Source organism: Choristoneura fumiferana, chromosome 26 (assembly GCF_025370935.1).
Source record: "Choristoneura fumiferana chromosome 26, NRCan_CFum_1, whole genome shotgun sequence".
Lineage (NCBI taxonomy): Eukaryota > Metazoa > Arthropoda > Insecta > Lepidoptera > Tortricidae > Choristoneura > Choristoneura fumiferana.
The window spans coordinates 8,199,859-8,223,451 of record NC_133497.1 but is presented as its reverse complement, the minus strand read 5'-3'; the positions used below and the strand labels follow the sequence as shown (position 1 = coordinate 8,223,451).

The 23,593-nt window shown below is 38.8% G+C and overlaps 3 protein-coding genes across 5 annotated transcripts in view; 2 read left to right on the top strand and 1 right to left on the bottom strand.

The window, feature by feature from the left end:
• The window catches only part of LOC141443132 (uncharacterized), a 14,853-nt gene extending 10,266 nt beyond the window's left edge, over positions 1-4,587 (bottom strand). Inside the window, exons 1-3 of the mRNA XM_074108344.1 lie at positions 4,294-4,587; positions 1,751-1,889; positions 139-213 (exon numbers count right to left, since the gene is read on the bottom strand). Coding sequence (XP_073964445.1) covers positions 139-213; positions 1,751-1,889; positions 4,294-4,440 — 361 coding nt within the window. The 5' untranslated portion in view covers positions 4,441-4,587. The remainder of the gene's footprint in view (positions 1-138; positions 214-1,750; positions 1,890-4,293) is intronic.
• A 511-nt stretch (positions 4,588-5,098) lies between these two features.
• Positions 5,099-12,313, top strand: LOC141442644 (uncharacterized). The gene is made up of 5 exons (XM_074107684.1): positions 5,099-5,302; positions 6,532-6,667; positions 8,314-8,379; positions 9,650-9,787; positions 11,002-12,313. Exons 1-5 carry the CDS (start codon positions 5,174-5,176, stop codon positions 12,198-12,200), a joined length of 1,668 nt encoding a protein of 555 aa, XP_073963785.1. The 5' UTR covers positions 5,099-5,173; the 3' UTR covers positions 12,201-12,313.
• A 3,422-nt stretch (positions 12,314-15,735) lies between these two features.
• On the top strand, positions 15,736-21,310 carry LOC141442859 (uncharacterized). 3 transcript variants are annotated; one of them, XM_074108005.1, is made up of 5 exons: positions 15,736-15,994; positions 16,405-16,537; positions 16,996-17,076; positions 18,281-18,409; positions 18,866-21,310. In XM_074108005.1, exons 1-5 carry the CDS (start codon positions 15,848-15,850, stop codon positions 20,053-20,055), a joined length of 1,680 nt encoding a protein of 559 aa, XP_073964106.1. In that variant the 5' UTR covers positions 15,736-15,847; the 3' UTR covers positions 20,056-21,310. The 3 variants fall into 3 exon arrangements, with proteins under 3 accessions (XP_073964106.1, XP_073964107.1, XP_073964108.1); XM_074108006.1 differs by lacking the exon at positions 16,996-17,076; XM_074108007.1 differs by lacking the exon at positions 15,736-15,994 and having other exon boundaries at positions 16,458-16,537; positions 16,998-17,076.
• Positions 21,311-23,593: the final 2,283 nt, after the last annotated feature.

Below are 23,593 nucleotides of genomic sequence, written 5' to 3'. Positions count from 1 at the left end.
CTTTTTATAAGTGACCCAGGAGATGTTAACATGGCAATCAACACTAAAAAGTTGACTGGCCGAATTTTACTGATGACACTCAAGTGGCCTTTGTTTACTTTTGAGTAATATTTAAATCTAGTGCTGCATAAAACTTACCAGTTCCTGAGAAGTCTGCATCGGAGAGATGGTCAGATTCAATGGGGTCATCCGCAGACTCCAGCTTGATGGGATCTGCACAAAACACACAATTAAAACAACTGGAGCAGCAACAAAAGCAAGCCGGATTAACCATTAGACAGAGCATACTGTCTAGGGGCCCTGAATCTGAATTGTATTAGAGGCTGTATAGCGCCTGTCTTAATTCTGGCTCTGATATGTAATCATATTACATGATTTGAATAATGAATTGTTGACACAGCAACCAGCTGATTGTTACTTGTTGTGCTGACGAACTGACGTACACACGTCGTATTCTTATATTTTTACTATTTTACCTTTAATATACATAATGATTATTTCTGCTAGTTCTCCATAATTTCATTTAATCGGCTTTAGGTACTAATATTTTTTGTTAACAATGAATTTTGGCTTTTCAAGGTACAAAAGTGATAGTTAAAATACCACAACCAGGACTTATCACGCTAAACACATGAGTAATATTTACCTGACGTTTCGACCACGTTATAATAAATCAATCTTAAATTTACGTATTTTTAGTGAGCATTAGAGAGCACCAAGGAAATAGAGAAACATACATACATACACTCGAAAAGGATAACCCACCTATAGGCAGCCGGTAAAAAGGAAACTGTTTGAGTACTTTAGAAGCTGGAATATTTTATATTCATCACTTTTTTAAAAATAAATAATCCTTATAAATATACGCCCCACTGCTGGGCACAGGTTTCTCTCAGAGGGCTTGGGCTGTAGTTACAAGGCAGGCGCAATGCGGATTGGGAATATAATAAATCTTAACTTACAGTTTTGCAATACTGAGTCAACCCACTACAACGTCAACTGGTAAAATTATTTTCCTAGGGTTGACATTGTATTGCAGAATTAATCAGGGTTGACACACTATTGCATCATCATCATCAACATCACCATCATCAACCTATAGCAGTCCACTGCTGGACATAGGCCTCCCCCAAAGAGCGCCATTGCGCCGTACTCGGCTAGACGCATCCAGCTTCGACCAGCATCAAAGTCAAAGTCAAAGTCAAAATATCTTTATTCAATTTAGGCTACAACAAGCACCCATGAATGTCAAAAAAAATCTACCACCGATTCGGAAAAACCTCTGCTGAGAAGAATCCGGCAAGAAACTCAACGAGGTATATATATATTTTTTTAAAACAGATTTACAACATTATTAAATGACATGTATACATCACAAGTATTTAACACAACTTTATTTTTAACACAGTAGGTTCGCTATTTGAAGGGATCGTCATCCTTTCGCAGATCGCCACTGGACGCTGTTTGTTATGTACTATTGCATAACAGCCTAATAATCATCATCATCACCATCATCCCAGCCTATATACGTCCCACTGCTGGGCACAGGCCTCCAGGCCTTAACTAACTAAGCCTCTAAATATAATGAAAAATATAAATACAAGCATTGGCGTGCATTGCGTAGTTTCTAGGGTAGGCAGTTGGTAGTTTACGCCGCAGCAGCGCGCCACCAGCATTAGCCCTGCCACCCACCCTGACTACCCTGCCACCAACTCAATGCATGTCACGTCGTAGAATACAAATGTCTCACTTTTGACATCTTTGAGCTGGAGCCGCCTCTTGAACTGCTCCTCGGTGTGCAGCACTTGCTTTTTGAAGTTGGCTGCATTGCGGAGCTGCGTGATGCACACCTCACAGATACCGTTGTCAAAGTCTTCCGGGGTGCAAATCTGGACAATGGAGAATAAATGATTAAGCAAAAGATACGCTACAGTAGATGCTAAGAAGGACCATAGGACTCACACAAAACAGCGATGCGATGCGGGAACTAAAGTAAGTAACTGAGCTGAGTCCTTTTGGCATCACACTACAGCACAATATCTCTTATTTTCCTCTCTTCTCCTATTTATGTTTTTACTGTGTTTTTGTTGTGATGTAGTGTGATTATCTTGTCAATAAATGTTGTGTTTGAGTTTTTTATTTAAAGATGCGTATTGCTGCGATACGATTTCGTGCGTTAAGCGGAAGGTATGGTCACCTGAATCTTGTGCTTACTGCACGAAATCGTATCGGAGAAATTAGCATCGTTAGTTCCTGCGATGCGGCGTCGCATCGCATCGCGGTTTTCTGAGAGCCCTTACACAGAATTTTGTTTTCATGTTTCTAGTGGACCTAGTGATGTAACAAATGTCTGATTTCTCGCAAGAATTTCAAAAACTCACAAGGTGCAAGCCTGGGTTAGAACCCACAATCCTCTGCTTGACAGACATAGGTCAACCATGGCTTGTTTCTGGTCATTAAGACTGAAATAGTCACAATAACATTTATTTATTAGAGTATATTTATAAATTATTGTTCACTTTTTTATATCCACTATCTTTAAAAAGGTGCATGTATTTCTGACACAATAAATTTAAGAATTTATTACAGGCAATGGGTTTAAATGATATTGTATGGGATAACTGGGAATAACTCCCCTTCTTAAATCAAGTTTAGCTCAAGTGTTTAACACATGACATGTGTACGTTGTCCAGGACAATACCATTTAATATGAATGAGCCTGTTTTGCACATACAGTATCTGGTACTAAAAATAAAAACTGACTTTTCAAAAAAAAAATATGGATCTATTGAATGGAGGTGTAAATGTGATTCTGAGTCAACCACTTTCAGAAGAAGCGATGCAGATTTACAAGTTCATTAGATAGGCCTTTGCATCCACAGACTAGGTTTCGGTACAAGGGGAGTGTAACATGTATCAGAGGCTGCCCAAGAGGCTGACATTGACATAGTCACATTTAGTGTTTTAAAGCCTCGTTAAAATATGATAAAACAAAAAGAAAAACCATTATGTTGAATGGAATGACTAGAAATATTTTTAAATGCGGATGTATTATAGCTTTAAAAAAAAAACATGAAGTTGGAAAATGTAAATTGAAGGCTGTCTTTATAAGCCTCTTTACAAGTTTAGTAGACATAAAGTCGTCATCATCATCATCATCATCCTTTGATGACCCGATGGCCAAGTGGTTAGGTTAGTAGTTTGTATGAATAAATAAAAGTAATAAAACTAATGTTTGTTTGCGGGTCTTGGATGTTTATTATGTATTTAAGCATGTATTTATCTATAACAGTATGTTTAGCCGTTGCCTAGTATCCATAGTACAAGCTTTGCTTATTTTGGGACTAACACTAACATCAAACGTCACAGCGTAATAAACAAATGCAACATGATAATTTATCATGTTGCATAATTTATCATGTTGCATGTGTTCCTTGCAGAAGATGTAGATGTATTCCAACTATCCCTCATCAGGGACAAAGTTTAAAGCCGAGGTTTTCAATTGTTGAGCCGCGTATATTTTCAGGTGTGCCGCGATCGCCGCGACGTGTATGTGATTCGTACAAAAGGTGTCAATGAGACCCTATTAATAAGCATTCACTGTCCGTTATGTGTTATGTTATACCTACATATTATAGGTATACTGCACAGAACCCTTTAGGTACTCTACGCGCCAGTCCGACTCGCACTTGGCTATTTTTTACTGGTGTGCCGTGAAACTTTGATGAACGAAAAGTGTGCCGTTAAAACCAAAGAATGAAAACGCCTGGTTTGAAGTAAAGGGTATCCTTGCCCATTTCTCAATAGATACATGTATAAATAATGAGTAGTACTCACACAAGTGAGAAAATTCGTGCCAGTACAATTACGGCGGTCAATCAATCATTCGGAGCTCTTAAGCCCTGCGGCCCGCAATGGTTATCTCACGACATTACCCTACCTTATAGAGTAATTTTACCAAACAATTCATAGATACTTTCACTTTCCGCTCGACATTCGATTTGACCTCCATTGCGCGTCACTGCATAATCAAAAAAATCAATACGTACACGCGGCGCAATGTACGGCGTAGCGTCACCACATGACAACATTAGGCGTTTGCTACAATTATATTGAGAAATAAACATTTCCTAACTTCATTTGATAGAAACTAAATTACGAGAAAAACGAAATTGGAAGTATACATTCCCCTAGCAATAACCAGAATGATGTAGATGCTGGATTACTAAGTGAAAAAGCCTTGCTTTTGAATTTTTCGCATTAAATAATGAATCAAATTAGATAATTACTCACTTTAATATCAAAACAGTCCGATAACATGTCGGCGTAAATCTCTTCGTCTCCCATCCAATGGTACTTAGTTTTAATGTCTTTGAACGTTCCTTCCGATGAACAGCACCGGCACATGCCACTGTGCAGGGTGTTAGTCATTTCCATCATGGTTTAACACTATTTAACAATCACATTAAAACAAATCTAAGCTTATCCTATAAAATACTTTAGCGTTAGCTAGCGTACGACGCTATGCAACAGATCCGCCATTTTCTGAAATTTCAGAAATGAACCACAGATTACTGGAATTGAATGAACAAGCAAAGCAAGCAAGCAAGCAAAGGTGGCTGTTGCGTTCAGAAGTATATAAATTAAATTAAATACCAATTTGTTTCTTTAATGTAGTACTCTTAAATTAATTAAATATAAATACAAAAATCAAGGAAAAACATTAAATATCTGTTTAATTTGTAATTATAAACACATTAGTGCAAAATTATATCATAACACCCCTAAGGCCTTAGGCCTCTAGGTTGGCAACGCATCTGCAATACCCCTGGTGTTGCAGATGTTTATGGGCGGTGGTGATCTCTTACCATCAGGAGACCCACTTGCTCGTTTGCCAACCAGTCGAATAAAAAAAAACCATTTAACATTCTTTTCTGTGAACATTTCTGAACGAATTATTAAGCAATAAAGCTTTCCATGCAATAACTTGGCCATTTTCTTTGACTTGGCTTCAATAACCGATACCGATTAAATGGGAACCACTCTACGATCCGTACAAAAAAAAAACAGCTGTCAAAATAATTGTCAAAAATATTTGGGCAGATCCGGAGCAGAATACTTAAAATAAATTGAATTTATTTCTGATCAATGTAAATGTTAAACAATTAATGCTATGGATGTAGTAAATTCTTGCCGGTGCTGCCTGGTACGGCCGCCGGACAAAAATTTGAAGACCGCTTATTTTCGTCTCGGCCATACAGAAGTATATTCGGAGATGCTCAAAGAATGCTTCGAGATTCATGTAAATATTGCCATTTATTTGCTTTTTAAACGGTCCAGATGCATGTCAGATTACTTGACTATCATAATTCTTAGAATATAGAAGTTTACGGATTAGTCTGACGTTTATTTCTGGTTGATCCAGTTTGTAATATCGTAATATGAACTCATTTGGATTTCAATTAACGACAAGTGGCTCGACATCTTCATTATTTCTTGACTATGTGTAGGTAATTTGTGTATATGAAAGCTTATTTAAGTAATAACAAACTTACTTTATCGAAAATACAAACTGAAATATAGATGCACAGAAAAACCGTAAAAGTAACAAAAAAAATTGCAATTGAAATAAAAAACACAAAAAGATTTAAAAAAAACAATCTTAAATTTACTTTACTTAAAAAAATATATTTTTTATGAAAGAATAGTGGTTGCCCGCGACTCCGTCTGCGAAGAATTTGTGTATGGCTATCCCGCGAGAACTATGCCATTTTCCAGGATAAAAACTGTCCTATGTTCTTCCCTGGCACTCGACTATCTGTAGTGTACATACAGTTAGGTAGGTCCCAGGTTGGTACAGCAAATTTCATCTAAATTGGTTCAGTGGTTTAGACATGAAGATGTAACAAAAAAAAGCGGCGAAATGCGAGTTGGGCATGAAGGGTTCCGTACCATTATCTATACAACATTTAGACATTAGCAAAAAACGGCAAAAAAAAACAAGTTTGTTGTACAGAAGCCCCCTTAAATATTTATTTTATTTTAATTTGACTATTTATCTTAAAGCGATTTTACAACTAAGTATTCTGTGAATATTTCAAGCGTCTACCTGTTGCCTTGCCGTTATTAATATCAAGTAAAAAACGGCAAAACAATCACATTTGTAGTATGGGAGGCCCCCTTAAATATTTATTTTATTTTATTTTTAGTATTTGTTGTTATAGCAACCACAGTAATACATTATCTGTGGAAATTTCAAGTGTCTAACTATTACGACTCAAGAGATAGAGGCCTGTGACAGCGGACGGACAGACAGACAGACAGCAAAGTCTTAGTAATAGGGTTCCGTTGGCACCCTTTGGGCATTTATAATATTAGTAGGATAAATAAAGATTATATAGAGATTTAAGTATTAATTTATTGTAATATCGGAGCAGGATTTAGTGAATCAGATCACATGCCAAGAGTCGAGATTACTCATGTCTCCACTACAAGGTATGATTTATTTCACCAGTGGTGTTGGTGTTCCAGATGTCAGGTGGTGAGGAGTGTGGTATCTGTGAGGTGTGCGTGACGCGGCTGCGCGACGCGTGCGACTTCCGCGAGCAGGTGCTCCGCTGCCAGGCCGAGCTGCTGCAACTGGCTCAACACAACTGGAACAATACAGGTGACCATGCAATACAATGACTCTTTACCCGTGTGGTGGCGGGTTAGAATAACACCTCTCCATATCTTCCGTGGATGTTGTAAGAGGTGACAAAGGATATAGGTTAAGGTATGCCTAGGGTTGCCAACTATACTGTTAAAAACAGTATTGTACTATTTATTTTTCAGTACTTCATACTTTTTACTGTTGAACTAAAATAAAGTGTTGCACACAGGCACGCATGTACGCAAGCATGGAAGCGCTCGCGCATACCTACGCGCACGCACGCACGCACAAAACACATATACACATCACACATACTCACAAATAATACACACCCTCACAGGCACACACACATGATGATGATGATGATGGACTGTAGTCCCTCAGCAGGGACATAGGGCTCGCAGTAGGGACTTCCATGCGCACACACATACGCTCCGCGAATTCCTTGTTGTTCGCGTCCAACCGAGGTTGGTCTAGGGCCCAGTCTGAAAATCAGCGCTGGACCTCGAGGTCCAGCACATGCTGAGACCGGGACCCATTGTCACAGCATAATTTAAGTACAGTTTTTTTTTTATTTACTAATATTTTTATAATTTTTTATTATTTTCTGTTTTACTTACTTTTTGGTGGCAATAAAGATTTTTGAATTTGAATTTGAATTTGAATTTGAAGTATATAAAATACTGTTTTCAGCATCAACATTGCCTAACACTAGCAACGGAACGAATCTGCCAATGTTAATTTAATAAAAATTTATCTCCTTATTTATCTTAATTTTAGTTTTGATTCTGACGAGGTCTGTGAGGCTTTTAAAAATTAAACTTAATTTACAACTTGTGCGAGAAGCACCCAAATATTTGTCTTTAAAACATGAAAAGAAGAAAATACTGTTCATTTTTCTAAAATACTGTTTAATTCCCTTCTCAGACGTAAGTATACTTTATTTCTTGTAAAAAAAGTTGGCAACCCTAGGTATACCGTAGGCGACAGGCTGGCAAGGCAACCTGTCACTATTGTACCGTTTTTGTCAAACTTAAAACCTAAAATTGCTAAAAGTGGCTCCGAAGCGGTAACGTTTCGTGTGCTCTGCCTACCCCAGTGCTGGTCTTTTTTTTCTGGTTTTTCTGTGCATCTATATTTCAGTTTGTATTTTCAATCTATTTACTGTGTCTGAGTGTACATCTGTTGCCAAACAAAACAAATGCCATATTAACAAGTAAAGAAGAAGAATAATTTATTCACTATTCGCAGAAACAGTTTTATAGTAATTACAAGTTATGACAAAACAAAAAAATAAAATATTAAAAAAATAAAAGCTAATTTTTGCGAAGTCGCGAAATGGTCCCAGCCCGATCCCAGCTCAGGACGGCGTTGGCTGTGCGAGCCAACGCTGGTATTCCGCTGTGACCGCTTGGCGGCTTCACGGATGGCGAAAATCCAGAAATAATAGAATAAAACAAAATAAAATTTAAGTCATACATAATCATAATACCTACAATGTAACGTGAGTGAATAATAATTACCAAAAACAATAAAAAAATAAACAACTAAAAAAAAAAACAAACAAAGTGAAAGTGAAAAATCGGAAACTTAGATAATTATAGAGTAAACATTTGAAGAAACCTTATACTACCCGCTTATATTTATATATGTAATTCCAGATGAAGAAGAGCCAAAAGTGAAACTGGAGATGTCAGATGACGATGACAACGGAGCCTACATACTACGTAAGTAATTTGAAGCTCTATACACCATGTTAATTTTGATTTCCGATAACTTTAAGGGAACTGTTCACTCACGAAGGAGCGCCCCTCCACATTTTATAATTGTAGTTGTAAACGTATCCGTACGACAAGTCTATGTGTGCGTATCTCGAACGTGTCCTCGGTCGCAAACGTCGCAATCGCAAGGGATGTGGCTATGATACTAGTGTCATCTGTCATCTGACACGTAGCTGTGAGTCCTGTTAAAATTTAAACCTAACACTAATCGAAATAAAGTTCATAATCAATTGGTAACATTTCTTCAAGCATCTATTGGTGAGTAGCCAAACTGATTTGCCTGCTTCTGTTTTGCGCCTGACGGTTGCTCCGCTACTGAACGTTAGATGACAGAACTTTGTATGCAATTCGAATGTCAGGATAATAGGGCGTAACTCTACTACTTTAAAGTTTAAAATATGCTAACGGACCGGAGTTCATAACCTATTTTATAATAAAACATAACGACCAATCATTTTCAAGATTTCATAATACTTAGTTAACTTTATGTTAGTGTGAGTTTGGCGACATCGGTTCTGATACTAATTGATTCTGACGCCACTTTCACTAGTCTTTTTATTCCGTGGTTTTTCAACACAGATCAAAGGTACTTGCGGCAAGCGCTTGCGACGTGTTTACAACACGTTGGCTCGTGTTAAGTGTCGCTCACACCGTACGGACGTACATATTAAATACATTTTAGTGACCATTACGAGTGCTTGGACTAATGAAGAAATTTGATCTTTTTTCTTTAAATAAAAATATGTCAAGAGCCGAAGCAACTTCGAGATCCACGTCTGCCACAGATATAGATTACACTAGATTACGCAAATGCATCTCCTTCGCGTGTCCGAACCCCGACCAAACGTCGGGGTTAGCCCCATACAAAGACTGATCGCTAACTGACTAATCATGACTAGTGACTGACTCGAGCCCCACGGCGCGGGCGGGCGCCGCATTTGAATCGATTTTACGCGGACATCGAGAAATTCAAACCGCTAATTCGCTCTTGAGACGTCACAGTAGATATAAAAAAGTGACACGGTTGGTTTTCATACAGATTGAGGTGTTTGCGTTATCTAGTGTAATCTATATCTGTGACGTCTGCCATGCTTGCCTGTACGGAATACACTAACGCGCTTGCACGCGTGTAGGCATTCAAGAATATGTATATGCTTGGAGTTTGTAGACGCTTGTCAAGGGTGTAAATGTAGCATAACGTGTAATCTCTTGGCAGAACTGAAGGAGGAGTTGTCGGAGCTGGAAGACCTGAAGCCGAGCGCCGATGCCAAGCTGGCCGAGCTGCTCGGGCTCGAACACGTGGCGGACAAGCGGCGGCGGCGCAAGCGCCGGGATAGCGGGGACACTGCTAATGGTAATATACTCATAGGCGTATATAATTCATGTAGTTTTTCATCACACTTGCACGTAAACAGTGTCGTAACATGCAGGCTACCTTGGTTGCAACCCCCAAATAAAACCCTCGACCTTAATGTGCTTGTCGTGAAACCCGTGGTCAGTAATGAGTCAATGCCCGTACTAATTTTCTCGTCATGTAGCCAAGGTCGGTAAAAATGAGTCATAGCGCGTACTGAAGCTGCTGCGCGCGCTGCTGCAGGACCACATGCACACTCACGTTGCGGCGCATGCTGCGGGAGGGGGAGGGGGGCGCGGCGCTGCCAGGAAAAAAAAAACGAAAAAGCGCAGCCTATATGGCGATACCTTGCCAATATTTGGAAAAAATATATTTTATTTCTTTTAGAAATTTAAAAATTTACTCGCAAATGTGATGAAAAACATTGTATGTCGCACGGGCCGTACTAGAATTACGAACATCGACTCATAAAAGCCCTCAGTCTTCGAGTTCGGGCTTCTAATAGACTCGTTCGTAATTCCTTATTTACCGCCCTTAAAGACAATGTACTATTATATGTATATTTAATTAATAGTGTATATAGCGGTCAGAGGGTCACCGACGGTGCTGGCTGAAAATCAGCGCTGGGGCGTCCTTAACGTCTCAGCATTATGCTGAGCCAGTGTCCGATTCACAACCGCAATGACACATATCTTACTACCTATCTATGCTGTCGCACTTAATAATATTGTTGTGTCTTGTGCAGTGTTGCCTATTGCTGTGTTGTGAATAAATGTATTTCTTTCTTTCTTGACGATGTTGGGCGACCGATTCAGAATTGTATAATACTGAAATTGTATAATCGTCACACGAAAATCCACATCAAAAAAACAATTCGTTGAAAATTGAATTTTTTTCTTCAGTAAACATTAGCAGTATATCTATATTTTCATAATAAATATGTATTGGGTTTTGGCGAATGAGGGTTTTCACAGAGGCGAAATATCGCTAGATGGCGTTAGTATCGTGAGTGATTGGTTAAATTACTAAATGAGCCAATCGCAAGCAAACGTCAAACGGAGCTCACGACACTAACGCCATCTAGCGATATTTCGCCTCTGTTAAAACCCTCATTCAGGTCAGGAATACTTGTTTCTTATACAAAAAGTGACATATGTTTAGAGCGCTTACTACTACTACTAAGATTTAATTATCAAATTTTATCCTAATTCCAGAACGAAAACCAAGAAAGTTACACTCGCGCCCGCCGCTCGCCATATCCCTGCGGGCACTCTCAAAGATTGAGAAGATACAGACGCCGCTGCCTCGATTTGTAAGCGAAAGTCGCAAGCACAAGCACAACATAGAGAACCTGCTGAAGCACTGCAACGGCACTCCTTTCTCCAACAAGACACTATGCGGCTATATCTGTGCTTACTGCAAAGAAACTTTCACCGATCCCAAAGATTTAAGAACACACACAGAAGCCGAACACAAAAACGCAGAATTTTATGACACAAAACGGATGGACAAGAACAATATGTCGGTCAAACTGGACATTACTGATTTGAAATGCACGGTGTGCGGTGAAAATTTCGATGTTGTAGCCAATTTGAAGAAGCATCTAGTGAAGCAGCACGATGTGAAATTCCATTCGGATATAAAAGACTATATCATGGAATTTAAGTTAACGAACGACGAGATATTAAACTGTGCACTCTGTAATTCAACATTTGAGACTTTTAAGATGTTATTACAACATATGAACGGACATTACAGGAATTATATATGCAAAGAGTGCGATATGGGGTTCATAAATAAGCACAGATTGAAGAATCATGAACGGACCCATGACTTAGGGACGTACAAGTGCAGTTTCTGTGATAAAGTATTCAGTACGCGGGTTAGAAAAATGTGCCATGAGAAATACACGCATAATAGCAGTGCAAGGTACACTACTAGCTGTCCACAATGCGACCAATCGTTCACTAGCTATTACCAACGAAACAGGCATATGTATGCTGAGCATAACACAGCGGCTGCATCATACAAATGCAATATATGTGATAAAAACTTCATTTTAAAATCTAAATTGACGTCTCATATAAAGAAAGTGCATCTTATGGAACGGAATCACATCTGTCCTGAGTGCGGGCAGGGTTTTTTCATCAAACAGTCCTTGGATGAACATATGATCAAGCATAACGGGGAGAGAGTGCACAAGTGTAATGTGTGTTTGAAGGCTTATGCAAGAAAGAAGACGTTAAGGGAGCATATGAGGATTCATAACAACGACAGGAGGTTCAAGTGTGGGGTGTGCGAGCTGGCGTTTGTACAGAAATGCAGTTTGAAGAGCCATATGCTGTCCAACCATGGGATAACTCTGTCGGAGTTTGAGAGCAGGGAGCTGAATACAAGTAGTCCGATGACCTAGACGGTTGGAAAGTGTTGGTGCTAGAACTGTTACGAGAAATAGAAAAATAAGGTAGATGACACCATAAAATAATAATTTCAAGATACAACTCTAAAAAAAAAATGTTTTAGCCTCCTTAACGTCATTGAAGACATGGGGGTCATTTTTTACGTAAGCTGTTTAAATGAAGACCTAGACGTGATTGACCTGCTTTGTTATTTTGGATATTACTTCAAAATTCTCAGAATTCTTTATTCAATGAACAATTTGTACTTTAATATAAAAGTACATTCGGCTTAGGGTTATTCTTTAGGAAAGTTTGTAGTCCTTTATAAGAGGACGCGATGTACCCATGGAGTGTTTAGCATTGAAGTCCCTTGGAAATACAGAAATTATAACCCCTCGTCTAAAGATGCCATCGTAGTATATATTTTCATCTAAATGCGTCCGTACTCTATTGCACCTGTACAACGACTGACAAACGTCACATAAGTATTGTTGTTCTACGAAGCCGAAATTAGCCGAGTCTCTTTCCAAAGACCGATGTGTTTAGGCGATGAGCTAGCCTGATGAGGATGGGTGTCGACGGTAGGGCTTTCTTCAATTAAGGAGCTTTTATGATTTTAAAGCTTTGTAATAAACTTAAAGTTCGTACAATAATTTTGATGGAATTTGATATAAATGCAAGACGTTAAAAAATTCAAGTCTTGTAAGTGAAAGGTGAAGCGAATGAAGAATGACGGTTGTTTCATATTTTTGTAAGACGTCCGGCGCGCTCCCTTGCGGTGGATCCGTGCATTAATCTTGAAACGGCGAGTGGTGCAGTTAGCGATCCGCTAGATGGCGTTAGTAGGCAGGTTCACGGACACGATGTGCAATCTTTATGGCCGGGTACTGTACTGTACTGGTGACTACGTATTAAGTTGATCAGAAACTTTTATCCTACTAATTATTAAAAATATTTAGTATTTATTTAATGTTGCCTGGATGTGCAATACAATTGTTAAAAAATATTTTAAATGAACTGTTTGTTATGGAAGAGATTAATTTGTTTATTTTGTAAATAAAATGGATATTATGTATGTAAAATATTTGTAAAGTAATTTAATTAATATTTATAATCCTATTAGTAAACGAACCATTCTTGTTAGATACGTTATTGGTTTCTCAATAAGTGTTCGAATAATGAAATTATTTTTGAACAAGTAAAATATCGCTAGATGGCGTTAGCACCGTGTGGTCTGTTTCATAATTGGGCCACGTTTTATTGGTTTATAACTAAACTAAAGACCCGCCCCGACTTTGCATGGGTATAATAAGTTTCTTTTTTTTATTTGACTGGATGGCAAACGAGCAAGTGGATCTCCTGATGGTAAGAGATCACCACCGCCCATAAACATCTGCAACACCAGGGGTATTGCAGATGAGTTGCCAACCTAGAGGCCTAAGATGGGATACCTCAAGTGCCAGTAATTTCACCGGCTGTCTTACTCTCCTCGCCGAAACACAACAGTGCAAGCACTGCTGCTTCACGGCAGGATTAGCGAGCAAGATGGTGGTAGCAATCCGGGCGTACCTTGCACAAGGTCCTACCACCTGCTGCTACTATCTGTTAATAAATTTCATTTTTTACACAAGATTTTTGCTGACTAATTTTCGTTAACTGTAGATACTTGCATTGCCATCCAATCCAAACAAGTCAATCTGACTATTAGGAGCGGGTCAAACGACACAAAAAAACAGGGCAATTCAAATAAAAGCTATAAAAAAAATTGAATTCTGAACAAAAACTAAAAACTATCTACTTATTTTGCTGTTATTTGAAATTTGGTACAATTTTTTAGCCTTTCCGAACAGGATTTTCGAATGATGTGAGTTGATTTCAGAAATAGGTCCACTGGTTCGCTCATTCTAATTCATCGAACATTGTGATTGTTAACACATCGAAGTTATTACACCCTGGTACCAGCAGCCAAATATGTGGTCTACCACCCTAAAGTTAATAATCGTTTGCATGTCATAAAACAATAATGCCAATAAACGTGTCTGTCAAATTGAAAGTTCAACTTTAGCAACATAGTCAGTTGATAGGAACTTGATTAAAAATTAATAGACCACTTATTTGGCTGATGGTACCTGATCACCTGGGTAACTCTGGGTCACTGTGTGAAAGGTCTAAGGTATATTCAACCAAAAGTTCTTCCATGGTAATTTATTGTTAATTTGACATTGTGTATTTGTAGTTTACTTGTAAGTTCGTTTAAATATATTGTTTTTCAATTATTAATAAAAACATGTTATTACATTATTTTGTTGTCTTTTTTTTCTTCTGACGGTCGAATATACATGTAACTTACTAAAGATATGTACAGGATTGCCGCGAGAGTTGAAGTGAATGATTACACAAACATCTACATGTGAAACTGATTCCATGATGAATGAATGAGTGAATGACAAAATCCCGCTGTCATTACATGACATGTTCTTTCGTGCGGGACCTCAACTCTGGTGGCACTACCTATACCAAATTTCAGATCAATCTTACAACAGAAAAGGACTAACCTAATCCCACACAAGTCACAAACAAGTCAAACTACATGAAACTGTGCAAAAAATATTCAATGCTTTAGCTTGTAATTTGAACATTAGGAGTAACGGTTTACACTTCTTTATTACAACACTATATTACATACTACTAGCTAAATTATACTAGATTAGGCAAACGTCTTTCATTGTATGTAATATTCATTTATTATCTCTAATATAAAATTTTCGAGTCAAAAATGTTTGTGACCAAATTCCTTCGAAACGGCTTGATCGGTTTTTATGATTTTTTTTGTGTATATTCGATAGGTCTGAGAATAGGATGTAAACTATTTTTCATACTTCTACGCGGACGGAGTCGCGGGCAACAGCTAGTAATACTTAAAAAAGGTACGCAACGTACCTAAGCATCAAAAAAATGTTGATATCAACCACATCTATTAGTCAGTAGCGAAACTAAAATACACAGCTTGAAGTAATGTAAAAAAACTACCACGATGTTTTATTTCTATAACTATTAACCACAAGAGGGCACTATAATCAAATTCTAATTATTTGTCAACGCCATCTATTGGAAATGAAAGTAACTTGTACGCTTACTGATATTAACTGCATCTATTGGCAAGTAGCAAAACTAAATAAAAAGGTTGCTAGCTTATGTGAAATAATTAGCATGACACTTAACATAAAAGTTCTGCTACTAGCTAAAAGAGGGCTCTTTTATCAAATTTAAAGGATTTGTTTTTAGTTCATAAATATTTGGAAAGATGGCGCTGTTATTAGCGTTTATATTTTTAATACGGACGAGTTGAGATGAGAAGTAGATACCAGATTTTTAAGCTTACTTTATAAATATCGACAGTAACTTTTCTTGAAAATTTATCGTTATTTTTTTTTCAAGATGCTGACATGCTGAGTGCAAATCTTTTTGAAAAAGCAAAACTAAACGTTTTGTTTGTTTTATTTTGCTGTCAAATCTCTCAAATTGAAATTGATTAAACGTCAAATTTTATCTGTTTTATGTTTTATGCTGTACAACCACTATGCAGAAATATATATTATTGGGAGATTAGATTCAAGTTGGAAATCTTATAAGTTTCGCATTATCGCAGTATGATTAATTAATGGACAGTAAAACCAATACGATGGAAAACAACTTGTGCCGTTGTTGCCTATCCAAAGGCTTAGTTAGAAATTTATACACCAGCTACGTTTGGCTGGACAAAAACGAAATTTATTCAGACATGCTACAACAATGCTTCAATATAGTTGTAAGTAATGACAAAAATGTCTAGTTATGAAATAGCTTTAAGAGAAATAAGTGAGCACGAAACCGATTCTCCATTTATGATGATATAAACACACTTTCTTGAAATTCCCTCTGTCGTTATACTCTTAGTTGAGGAACAGTAGTGAACCTTTGTGATGACTTTCTTGGGAAAATAGCGTGTTACTATGCACATTTTAACATATAAAACGTAACGGATTATGACAGAAATGCCTGGTGTCGCGACATCTGGGCGTCTGCTAGGCTTCCTCCAGGAGCTAGCCTGGCATGAATAGTGTCTACAACCAATCACGCATAGTAGGCGCTCTAATTTGTCGAGTTGCGGAAAACAGCCTGCTACTACCTGTACGTATATGTAACTGAATCTGTAACTCTTATTCTTCTGGTTTTTAGCTGACAAAAACTGACAGCTCCAACATATGCGAGTCCTGTGTGGTGCAACTGCGGGCGGCTCTGCAGTTTAAGCAACAGGTGCTCCACGCCGAGCAACAGCTCGTGATGAGTCTGCAAGACCCCGGGCTGCATGGTATGTTGTCTGTTTGCAGTAATTTGAAAAATATCTTGGATCTTCAAAAAACGAGCCTAAGTAAGCATTTCTCAAAGGGCCGGCAACACGTCTGTAACTTGGCCTATGTTATATGTAGATGTCCATGGGTGGCGGTGATTGCTTTCTATCAGGTAACCTGAATGCGCTTGCCTTCTGTGTAAAAAAAAATATGACAATGTCTCTGAAGAACGACTGTCACTTAATTATTGCAAAATGTATGATGGGCCTTCATAATCATTCCTTATGCGTATTCTGAGACTTGTGGTACCTTTCAATAACAGGCCACCTTATACTAAAAAGTAACTGTTTAGGCCAGTAATTTGGACTAATTGTCTTCTCGGCAACAATGGTCTTTCCGAAAGCACTGGTAGTATGAAAAAGTTACATGTAAAGGGCCCTTTGCAGGGTAATTACAGAATAAACTATTTCTATTTTTGAGTACCCATTGGAGGTGAAACTGGAGCCCAAGCACGAGGGTGACAGTGACGACTCTGATGACTACTTCCTGGCTGATGCAGGTTGGTTATGCCCCCACTTCATTAAGTACGGATTTACTGTCATTGAGTACAGTCAAGGACTTATTCATGAACCTTTTCAAAGAAAGTCATTAAGATTTTCCTTGCTAATTAATGCAATGTCACTATAACGTTTACTGTGACATGATTCCATGATGGCTCATGAATTAAAGTCCTTGACCATACAAATGGAAAATCGACAACTCAAAATTAGATATATAAAAGTAACAAAAGTACAATTTGAAATACATTAACATCATTACAATATTTTCAAAAATTGAAATATTTGGCTGTAGACTAAGACAAAATATCATTTGTAAATACCTAGACTACAACTTGTTTTTCAACTTGATTTCATTTTACCCCTAATTAGATAGTTTCCTAAGTAATTAAATATTCTATTTGATTTGACAAAGTTGAAGCGCGTCAAAGTACGCAAGTGGGGCCAGTGAGGTTTTTTTTTTTTTTATGGTATAGGGGGCAAACGAGCAGGCGGATCGCCTGATGGTAAGCGATTACCGTCGCCCATGGACACCTGCAACACCAGAAGAGTCACAAGTGCGTTGCCGGCCTTTAAGGAGTACGCTCTTTTCTTGAAAACTTGAAGGACATATCGGTCCGGAAATACCGCAGGCGATAGTTCATTCCAGAGTTTTGCTGTGCGAGGCAGGAAATTTAAACGTCATGTAAAAGTGTCGCACGGCGCCCCAGCATCGGTTTTGGTGTGACGTAATAGCCCCTTAGCGTCTCCCCACACCTATAGCCGATCGAAAAACATTTTATGTCCACGCAAAAAGGGCGAAAAAGACGTTTTCCCGTCGATACACGCCGTGTTGCGCGTTGGCCGAGCCGATTGGCCTGTTTTTTAGTCTTATTAGGTGGAAATACAGCGTTTTTTGTTTGGCTAAAGCCAAACTTTGGAAGACCCTAAGACGCAAGCCATACAGAAGAGACGTGGGGCGAAAGCGCGTTGCGGACGGGGCGGACACGGAGAGAGGGCATCTCCGCCTCGTCTCTTCTGTCGGCTTTGGACCGCGATGTTTTTATACTATTAGTTCTACTTATTTGGCTTGCGTCTAAACACGTCACAACAAAAAGGAGACCCTTATAAATGTAATGCCGTCTCTGTTTGTTTTGTTTGAATAGCCGGAGACGGGTGGTGAAACGAAACAACCCCTTATTGTAATGAAATTAATGCCTTCTCCAGTACGCGACTCGCCTGACGTCAAACCGGAGACGCCCGAGCCGAGCCGAGCGCCCCCGAAGGCTGTGCCGGCTGGCAGCACGCGCACAACCAAGATACGGCAGCTCGTCAGCCGCCTCGCCAGCTCCATCAGTGAGTCTTTCTCACTCTCACAACGCGCCTGAAGGCTACGCCGATCAGCACCAAGCAAGACTTAACATACGGCAATAATTAATCACAAATTGAACATAGAACATTCTTTTTTCTAACCCGTTAAAGTGTTTAACTGCTAAGCAAAGGCCTCCCCTTTTTTCCACCATTCGTCCCTGTCTCGTCCCTGTCCCGCCATCTCTTCGGTTTTCCTCTGTTCCAATGGCCATCCCATGGAATGGACACAGTGGGTAGCAATTTGGGTCCATGGTTGTGGGTACATGCGGCAGACGTGACCAGCTCAGTCCCACTTAAGCTTGCGGTCTTGGTGCCCACATAACAGCTGCAACGAAAAATATTTTATCTTTTTTAAAATACTCGTTTAAAAATACATAGTTCCACATGATATTTAAAGCAAAAGTGTAGAAAATAAAAATGAATAATCCACTCCTTTTCCAGACTCCTGCGACTTGCCAGACATCGCGAAGCTGAACAAGAAAGAGATAAAACACATCGTCAAGAGCAAACCGAAGAAGGAGCCTCCAGAAAAAGTCATTGTTTGGATATCACCCACCAAACACGACAAAGGGAAACACAAAGAAAACCTTCAGACTATTTTAAAATATTCAAACGCTGTACCATTTAAAAATAAATCTCTGTTGGGCTTCATATGTGGATATTGTGACACACCATTCCCGGATCCAGCTGATTTAAGACTACACACCGAGAAGGACCATAAGAAAGAACGCTTGGAGTTCAAAAGCAACTTCGATATGACCGAGTACAATGTCAAACTAGACGTCAGCGAGCTAAACTGTACTCTATGTGAGCAAAAAATGGATAATTTGAACATTTTAAAACAACATCTAGTGCAAGTGCATAACAAAGTTATCTACAGTGACATTAAAGATCATATGTTGCAGTTTAAGTTGAGAAAAGGCGACGTGTATGACTGTGCGTTGTGTTCGTCCACTTATGAAACATTTAAAATGCTGAAACAGCATATGAACAAGCATTATAACAACTACGCTTGCAACAAATGTGATACTTCATTTGCTACGAAGCGCAGCTTGAATTCTCATAGAACGACACATCAAAAAGGCAGCTTCAAGTGCCAGCATTGTGATAAAGTGTTTACTAGTAAAGCAAAACAACATTATCATGAGAAAACTAAGCATTTAGGAGCACGGAACATTTCCAACTGTCCGTACTGCAACGAACCGTTCCGGAGCTATTACCAACGAAACCAACATCTAGTGAAAGTACATAACTCCGAAGCTCAATACAAGTGCAACGTATGCAGCAAATCTTACATCCTCAAGTCTTTACTAATGTATCATATTAAAAAGACTCATCTGATGGAACGGAATCACCAATGCACTGAATGCGGATACAAGTTCTTTAGTAAAAAAGCTTTGAATGCTCATATGGTCAAACATACGGGCGAGAGGAAGTACTGTTGTGAAGTGTGCCAGAAGTCTTATGCAAGGAAGTATACTCTGCGGGAGCATATGCGGATACATAACAATGATAGGAGGTTTAAGTGTGAGGTGTGTGCCATGACGTTCGTACAGAAGTGCAGTTTGAAGAGCCATCTGCTGTCTAATCATGGTATAAGTATGGCCGCTTCTGATATTGTTTCAACGTAGTTGAAGACCGGTTGCGGGCGTCGGTTTTAACAATAGGTTAATCTCAAACGAGGAATTCTTGTAATAATAAGAGAGAGTTGGATCAAATTACTATTCAAAAATATAACCGCAATTAATGTCCAAACAGATGTCAAATGTCCGGTATTTTTTTGTCTGGTTAAATTGACTGTGTGCACCACAATGAACATGATTCAAGACTATCTGTTGTATTTTTTTTTATGTAGAATTTTTTTGGACTAAGCTTCGACCGACGAGCTTTGAATCATAAACTTTTTCAATTTTGGGGTTTAAAATCTTGTGAATTTGGACCCAAATTGGCTAGAATTGAATTAAAATTAGTACATATGTAAATGTATAGAGTTCCTGCCTGTTAGTGCAATAATTAAGTATACCTAGTGAGAAAAAAATCTTGTGCTTTTTTTAGCAATATATTTTTTTTATTTATGCTGGTTTGCAAGATTCATCTTGCCATATTCTTGTAAATAAGTGATGTGTCCATTACACATATTTTCTATAGGATGTAAGTTCAGTCGAGGAAACTGTGTCATGTACAGTCGAGATCAAAAATATCTTTACACTTTAGTACCTTGTCACTGCCTTCTGAAAATTTTATACAAAAGTTGTCGCTACCAAGGTAGTAAAGTGTAAGATATCTTTGACTGACTGTACCAGGTCCACCAGTGCCATCTTTGTGCTACTAAGGGGCCATCAACATCCTATCAGGGGCGTACCCAGCTTCCGGTTAGGGGGGGGCAAGTCAGATTTTTAGGTCAGATCACCTGCGCTTGTTTTGTCATACAAACTACACAAAGACACCTACATGAAACACAAGGTATATGTAGTGCAGGGTAAACACCCACAAGGGATCCTGCTGCATAGGTAAACGGGGCATAATATATTGTAGAACATACAATTTCCAGGGGGGGCAGTTGCCCTCTCCCCTGCCCCCCTCTGGGTACGCCCATGCCTCCTATGATATAGACACCAATGCCGGTTCAAAACTATTTGATGCCCTAAGCAAACCTGTAGCCAGCCTTACCTGTCATGTGCTAGCAATTTTTTTTATGGTGTCTCAATACTGCTGTAGGTGTCCATGGGTGGCGGTGACCACTTAACATCAGGTGACCCGCCTGCTCGTTTGCCTGCTGTTCGAAAAAAAGAATATAATATAATATAATCGGAGCGGCCAATATGGTCAAAAATATCGGAACATGCGCTCTCTCTACCAAGGTTTTAGAGTTCATGTTTCGATGTTTTTGATCACATTTGGCCGCTCCGAATTTTTGATGGCGATACTGTACATACAACCAATACATAAAATTATTCAATCATCCCAGCCAATATACGTTCCACTGCTGGGCACAGGCCTCCTCTCAGAACAAGAGGGCTTGGGCCATAGTTCCCACGCGGGCCCAGTGCGGATTGGAACTTCACACGCACCATTGAATTGCTTCGCAGGTTTGTGCAGGTTTCCTCACGATGTTTTCCTTCACCGCAAAGCTCGTGGTAGATTTCAAATGTTATTCCGCACATGAATTTGGAAAAACTCAGAGGTGCGAGCCGGGGTTTGAACCCACGAATTAATAAGTCAAGAATTGTAACTGCGTTTGAAAAATGGCCTTGCGTGTCCTGGTAGGCGGGGCTTAAAAACCGTGTTCTACGTGTCATTTCCATCTGACATTGCATCACGCGCGACAACCAATCCCTGCTTTGTTTTGGAATTTTAACCAATCCACAAGCACGTCTATTTGCAACCTCGATAATGATTCGTATTTCAAATGAAATAGAGTTTATTTTTGATAAGTGGTTTTGGTTTAAAGTATGGCCACTTTTTGTGTGGAATTTGATTTGGAGTTACGCTTCCTGACTTATTATTTATTCGTAGGATTATATAGCCGAATTATAAAGAGCTTGGAAAAAGCTACTTTCATAAAAAAAACTAATTAATCCGATTGATTACTATACATATAATATTGGACACGATTTCTTTTGTCAATCTAACAAACTATATATGGATAATAATCTAAAATTAAACATATATATGCTTATTATCCTACCATACTTTAAACCAAAACCACTTATCAAATATAAACTCTATTTCATCTGAAATACGAATGATTATCGAGGTTGCAAATAGACGTGCTTGTTGATTGGTTAAAATTCTAAAACAAAGCAGGGATTGGTTGTCGCGCGTGATGCAATGTCAGATGGAAATGACACGTAGAACACGGTTTTTAAGCCCCGCCTACCAGGACACGCAAGGCCATTTTTCAAACGCAGTTACAATTCTTGACTTATTAATTCGTGGGTTCAAACCCCGGCTCGCACCTCTGAGTTTTTCCAAATTCATGTGCGGAATTACATTTGAAATCTACCACGAGCTTTGCGGTGAAGGAAAACATCGTGAGGAAACCTGCACAACCTGCGAAGCAATTCAATGGTGCGTGTGAAGTTCCCAATCCGCACTGGGTGGGAACTGTGGCCCAAGCCCTCTTGTTCTGAGAGGAGGCCTGTGCCCAGCAGTGGGACGTATATTGGCTGGGATGATTGAATAATTTTATGTATTGGTTGTACAGTATCGCCATCAAAAATTCGGAGCGGCCAAATGTGATCAAAAACATCGAAACATGAACTCTAAAACCTTGGTAGGTAATAGAGCGCATGTTCCGATATTTTTGACCACATTGGCCGCTCCGATATATCTGATGGTGACTGTACCGTTCTCATAAAAAGGTAAATAAATATATTTTTTTAATACTGAGTTAGTTTTAATTCACCCCATACCCCAGTCTTCCCCATAACCCCTAAAATCCTATTTTTTACGTCACCCACGACACAGAATAAGTAATAGTAACCACGATGAATCGGAGAAAGCTGGCGTTCAGGATGAGAGGTTGTTTGTTGAGGGGCAATCAACATAAATGACAATTCTTTGGCTCATGGTAAAAAATAAGTTTTTTTTAGTTTAATTTTTCACACAAGCTTTTTTCTTGACTATATCCTAAATTTCAAACGAATCTGGCTGATACTGAAAAAAGAATTCGACGAAGATTTGACCTGTAACAAGGAAATTTGGTTACAAATAATTATCAGTGCCTTCAAGGAGAAATCCGCATTCTTTTTTGTAGTCGAAAATGAAATACAAGTAGGCTTCTTAAGCCTCTAGGTTGGGAACGCATCTGCAATACCCCTGGTGTTGCAGATGTTTATGGGCAGTGGTGATCTCTTACCATCAGGAGACCCACTTGTTCGTTTTCATCCAGTAGAATAAAAAAAAGTAGAAACTTTTTGAGAAATACTCAAATACAGATGATGTCAATGAGGGCTATCGTTTTATGTCTCACTAGATGGCGCATTGTTGCGTGAGGTTTTTAAGCATGGCTTTCAAAGTCTGTTATTACGGGCGTGAAAACAAAGTTTAGATTAAAATCATATTTAATACATCTTAAAACCGTAGCATAAAAATATCGAGCATGCCACAGTGTTGCAAAGTCCCTGTTTTGTTCGGAAAAAAGGGAGGACAAAGGTTTCCGAAAGA

What these genes read in the sequence shown, in the direction of transcription:
- LOC141442644 (XM_074107684.1), top strand. Translation starts at nt 5,174, where the DNA reads ATGGATGTAGTAAATTCTTGCCGGTGCTGCCTGGTACGGCCGCCGGAC. An exon ending in AAGAATGCTTCGAGATTCAT is followed by an intron (nt 5,303 to 6,531) that starts GTAAATATTGCC and finishes TTGGTGTTCCAG; the next exon opens with ATGTCAGGTGGTGAGGAGTG. An exon ending in CAACGGAGCCTACATACTAC is followed by an intron (nt 8,380 to 9,649) that starts GTAAGTAATTTG and finishes ATCTCTTGGCAG; the next exon opens with AACTGAAGGAGGAGTTGTCG.
- LOC141442859 (XM_074108005.1), top strand. Translation starts at nt 15,848, where the DNA reads ATGGACAGTAAAACCAATACGATGGAAAACAACTTGTGCCGTTGTTGC. An exon ending in AACAATGCTTCAATATAGTT is followed by an intron (nt 15,995 to 16,404) that starts GTAAGTAATGAC and finishes TCTGGTTTTTAG; the next exon opens with CTGACAAAAACTGACAGCTC. An exon ending in GCAAGACCCCGGGCTGCATG is followed by an intron (nt 16,538 to 16,995) that starts GTATGTTGTCTG and finishes TTTCTATTTTTG; the next exon opens with AGTACCCATTGGAGGTGAAA.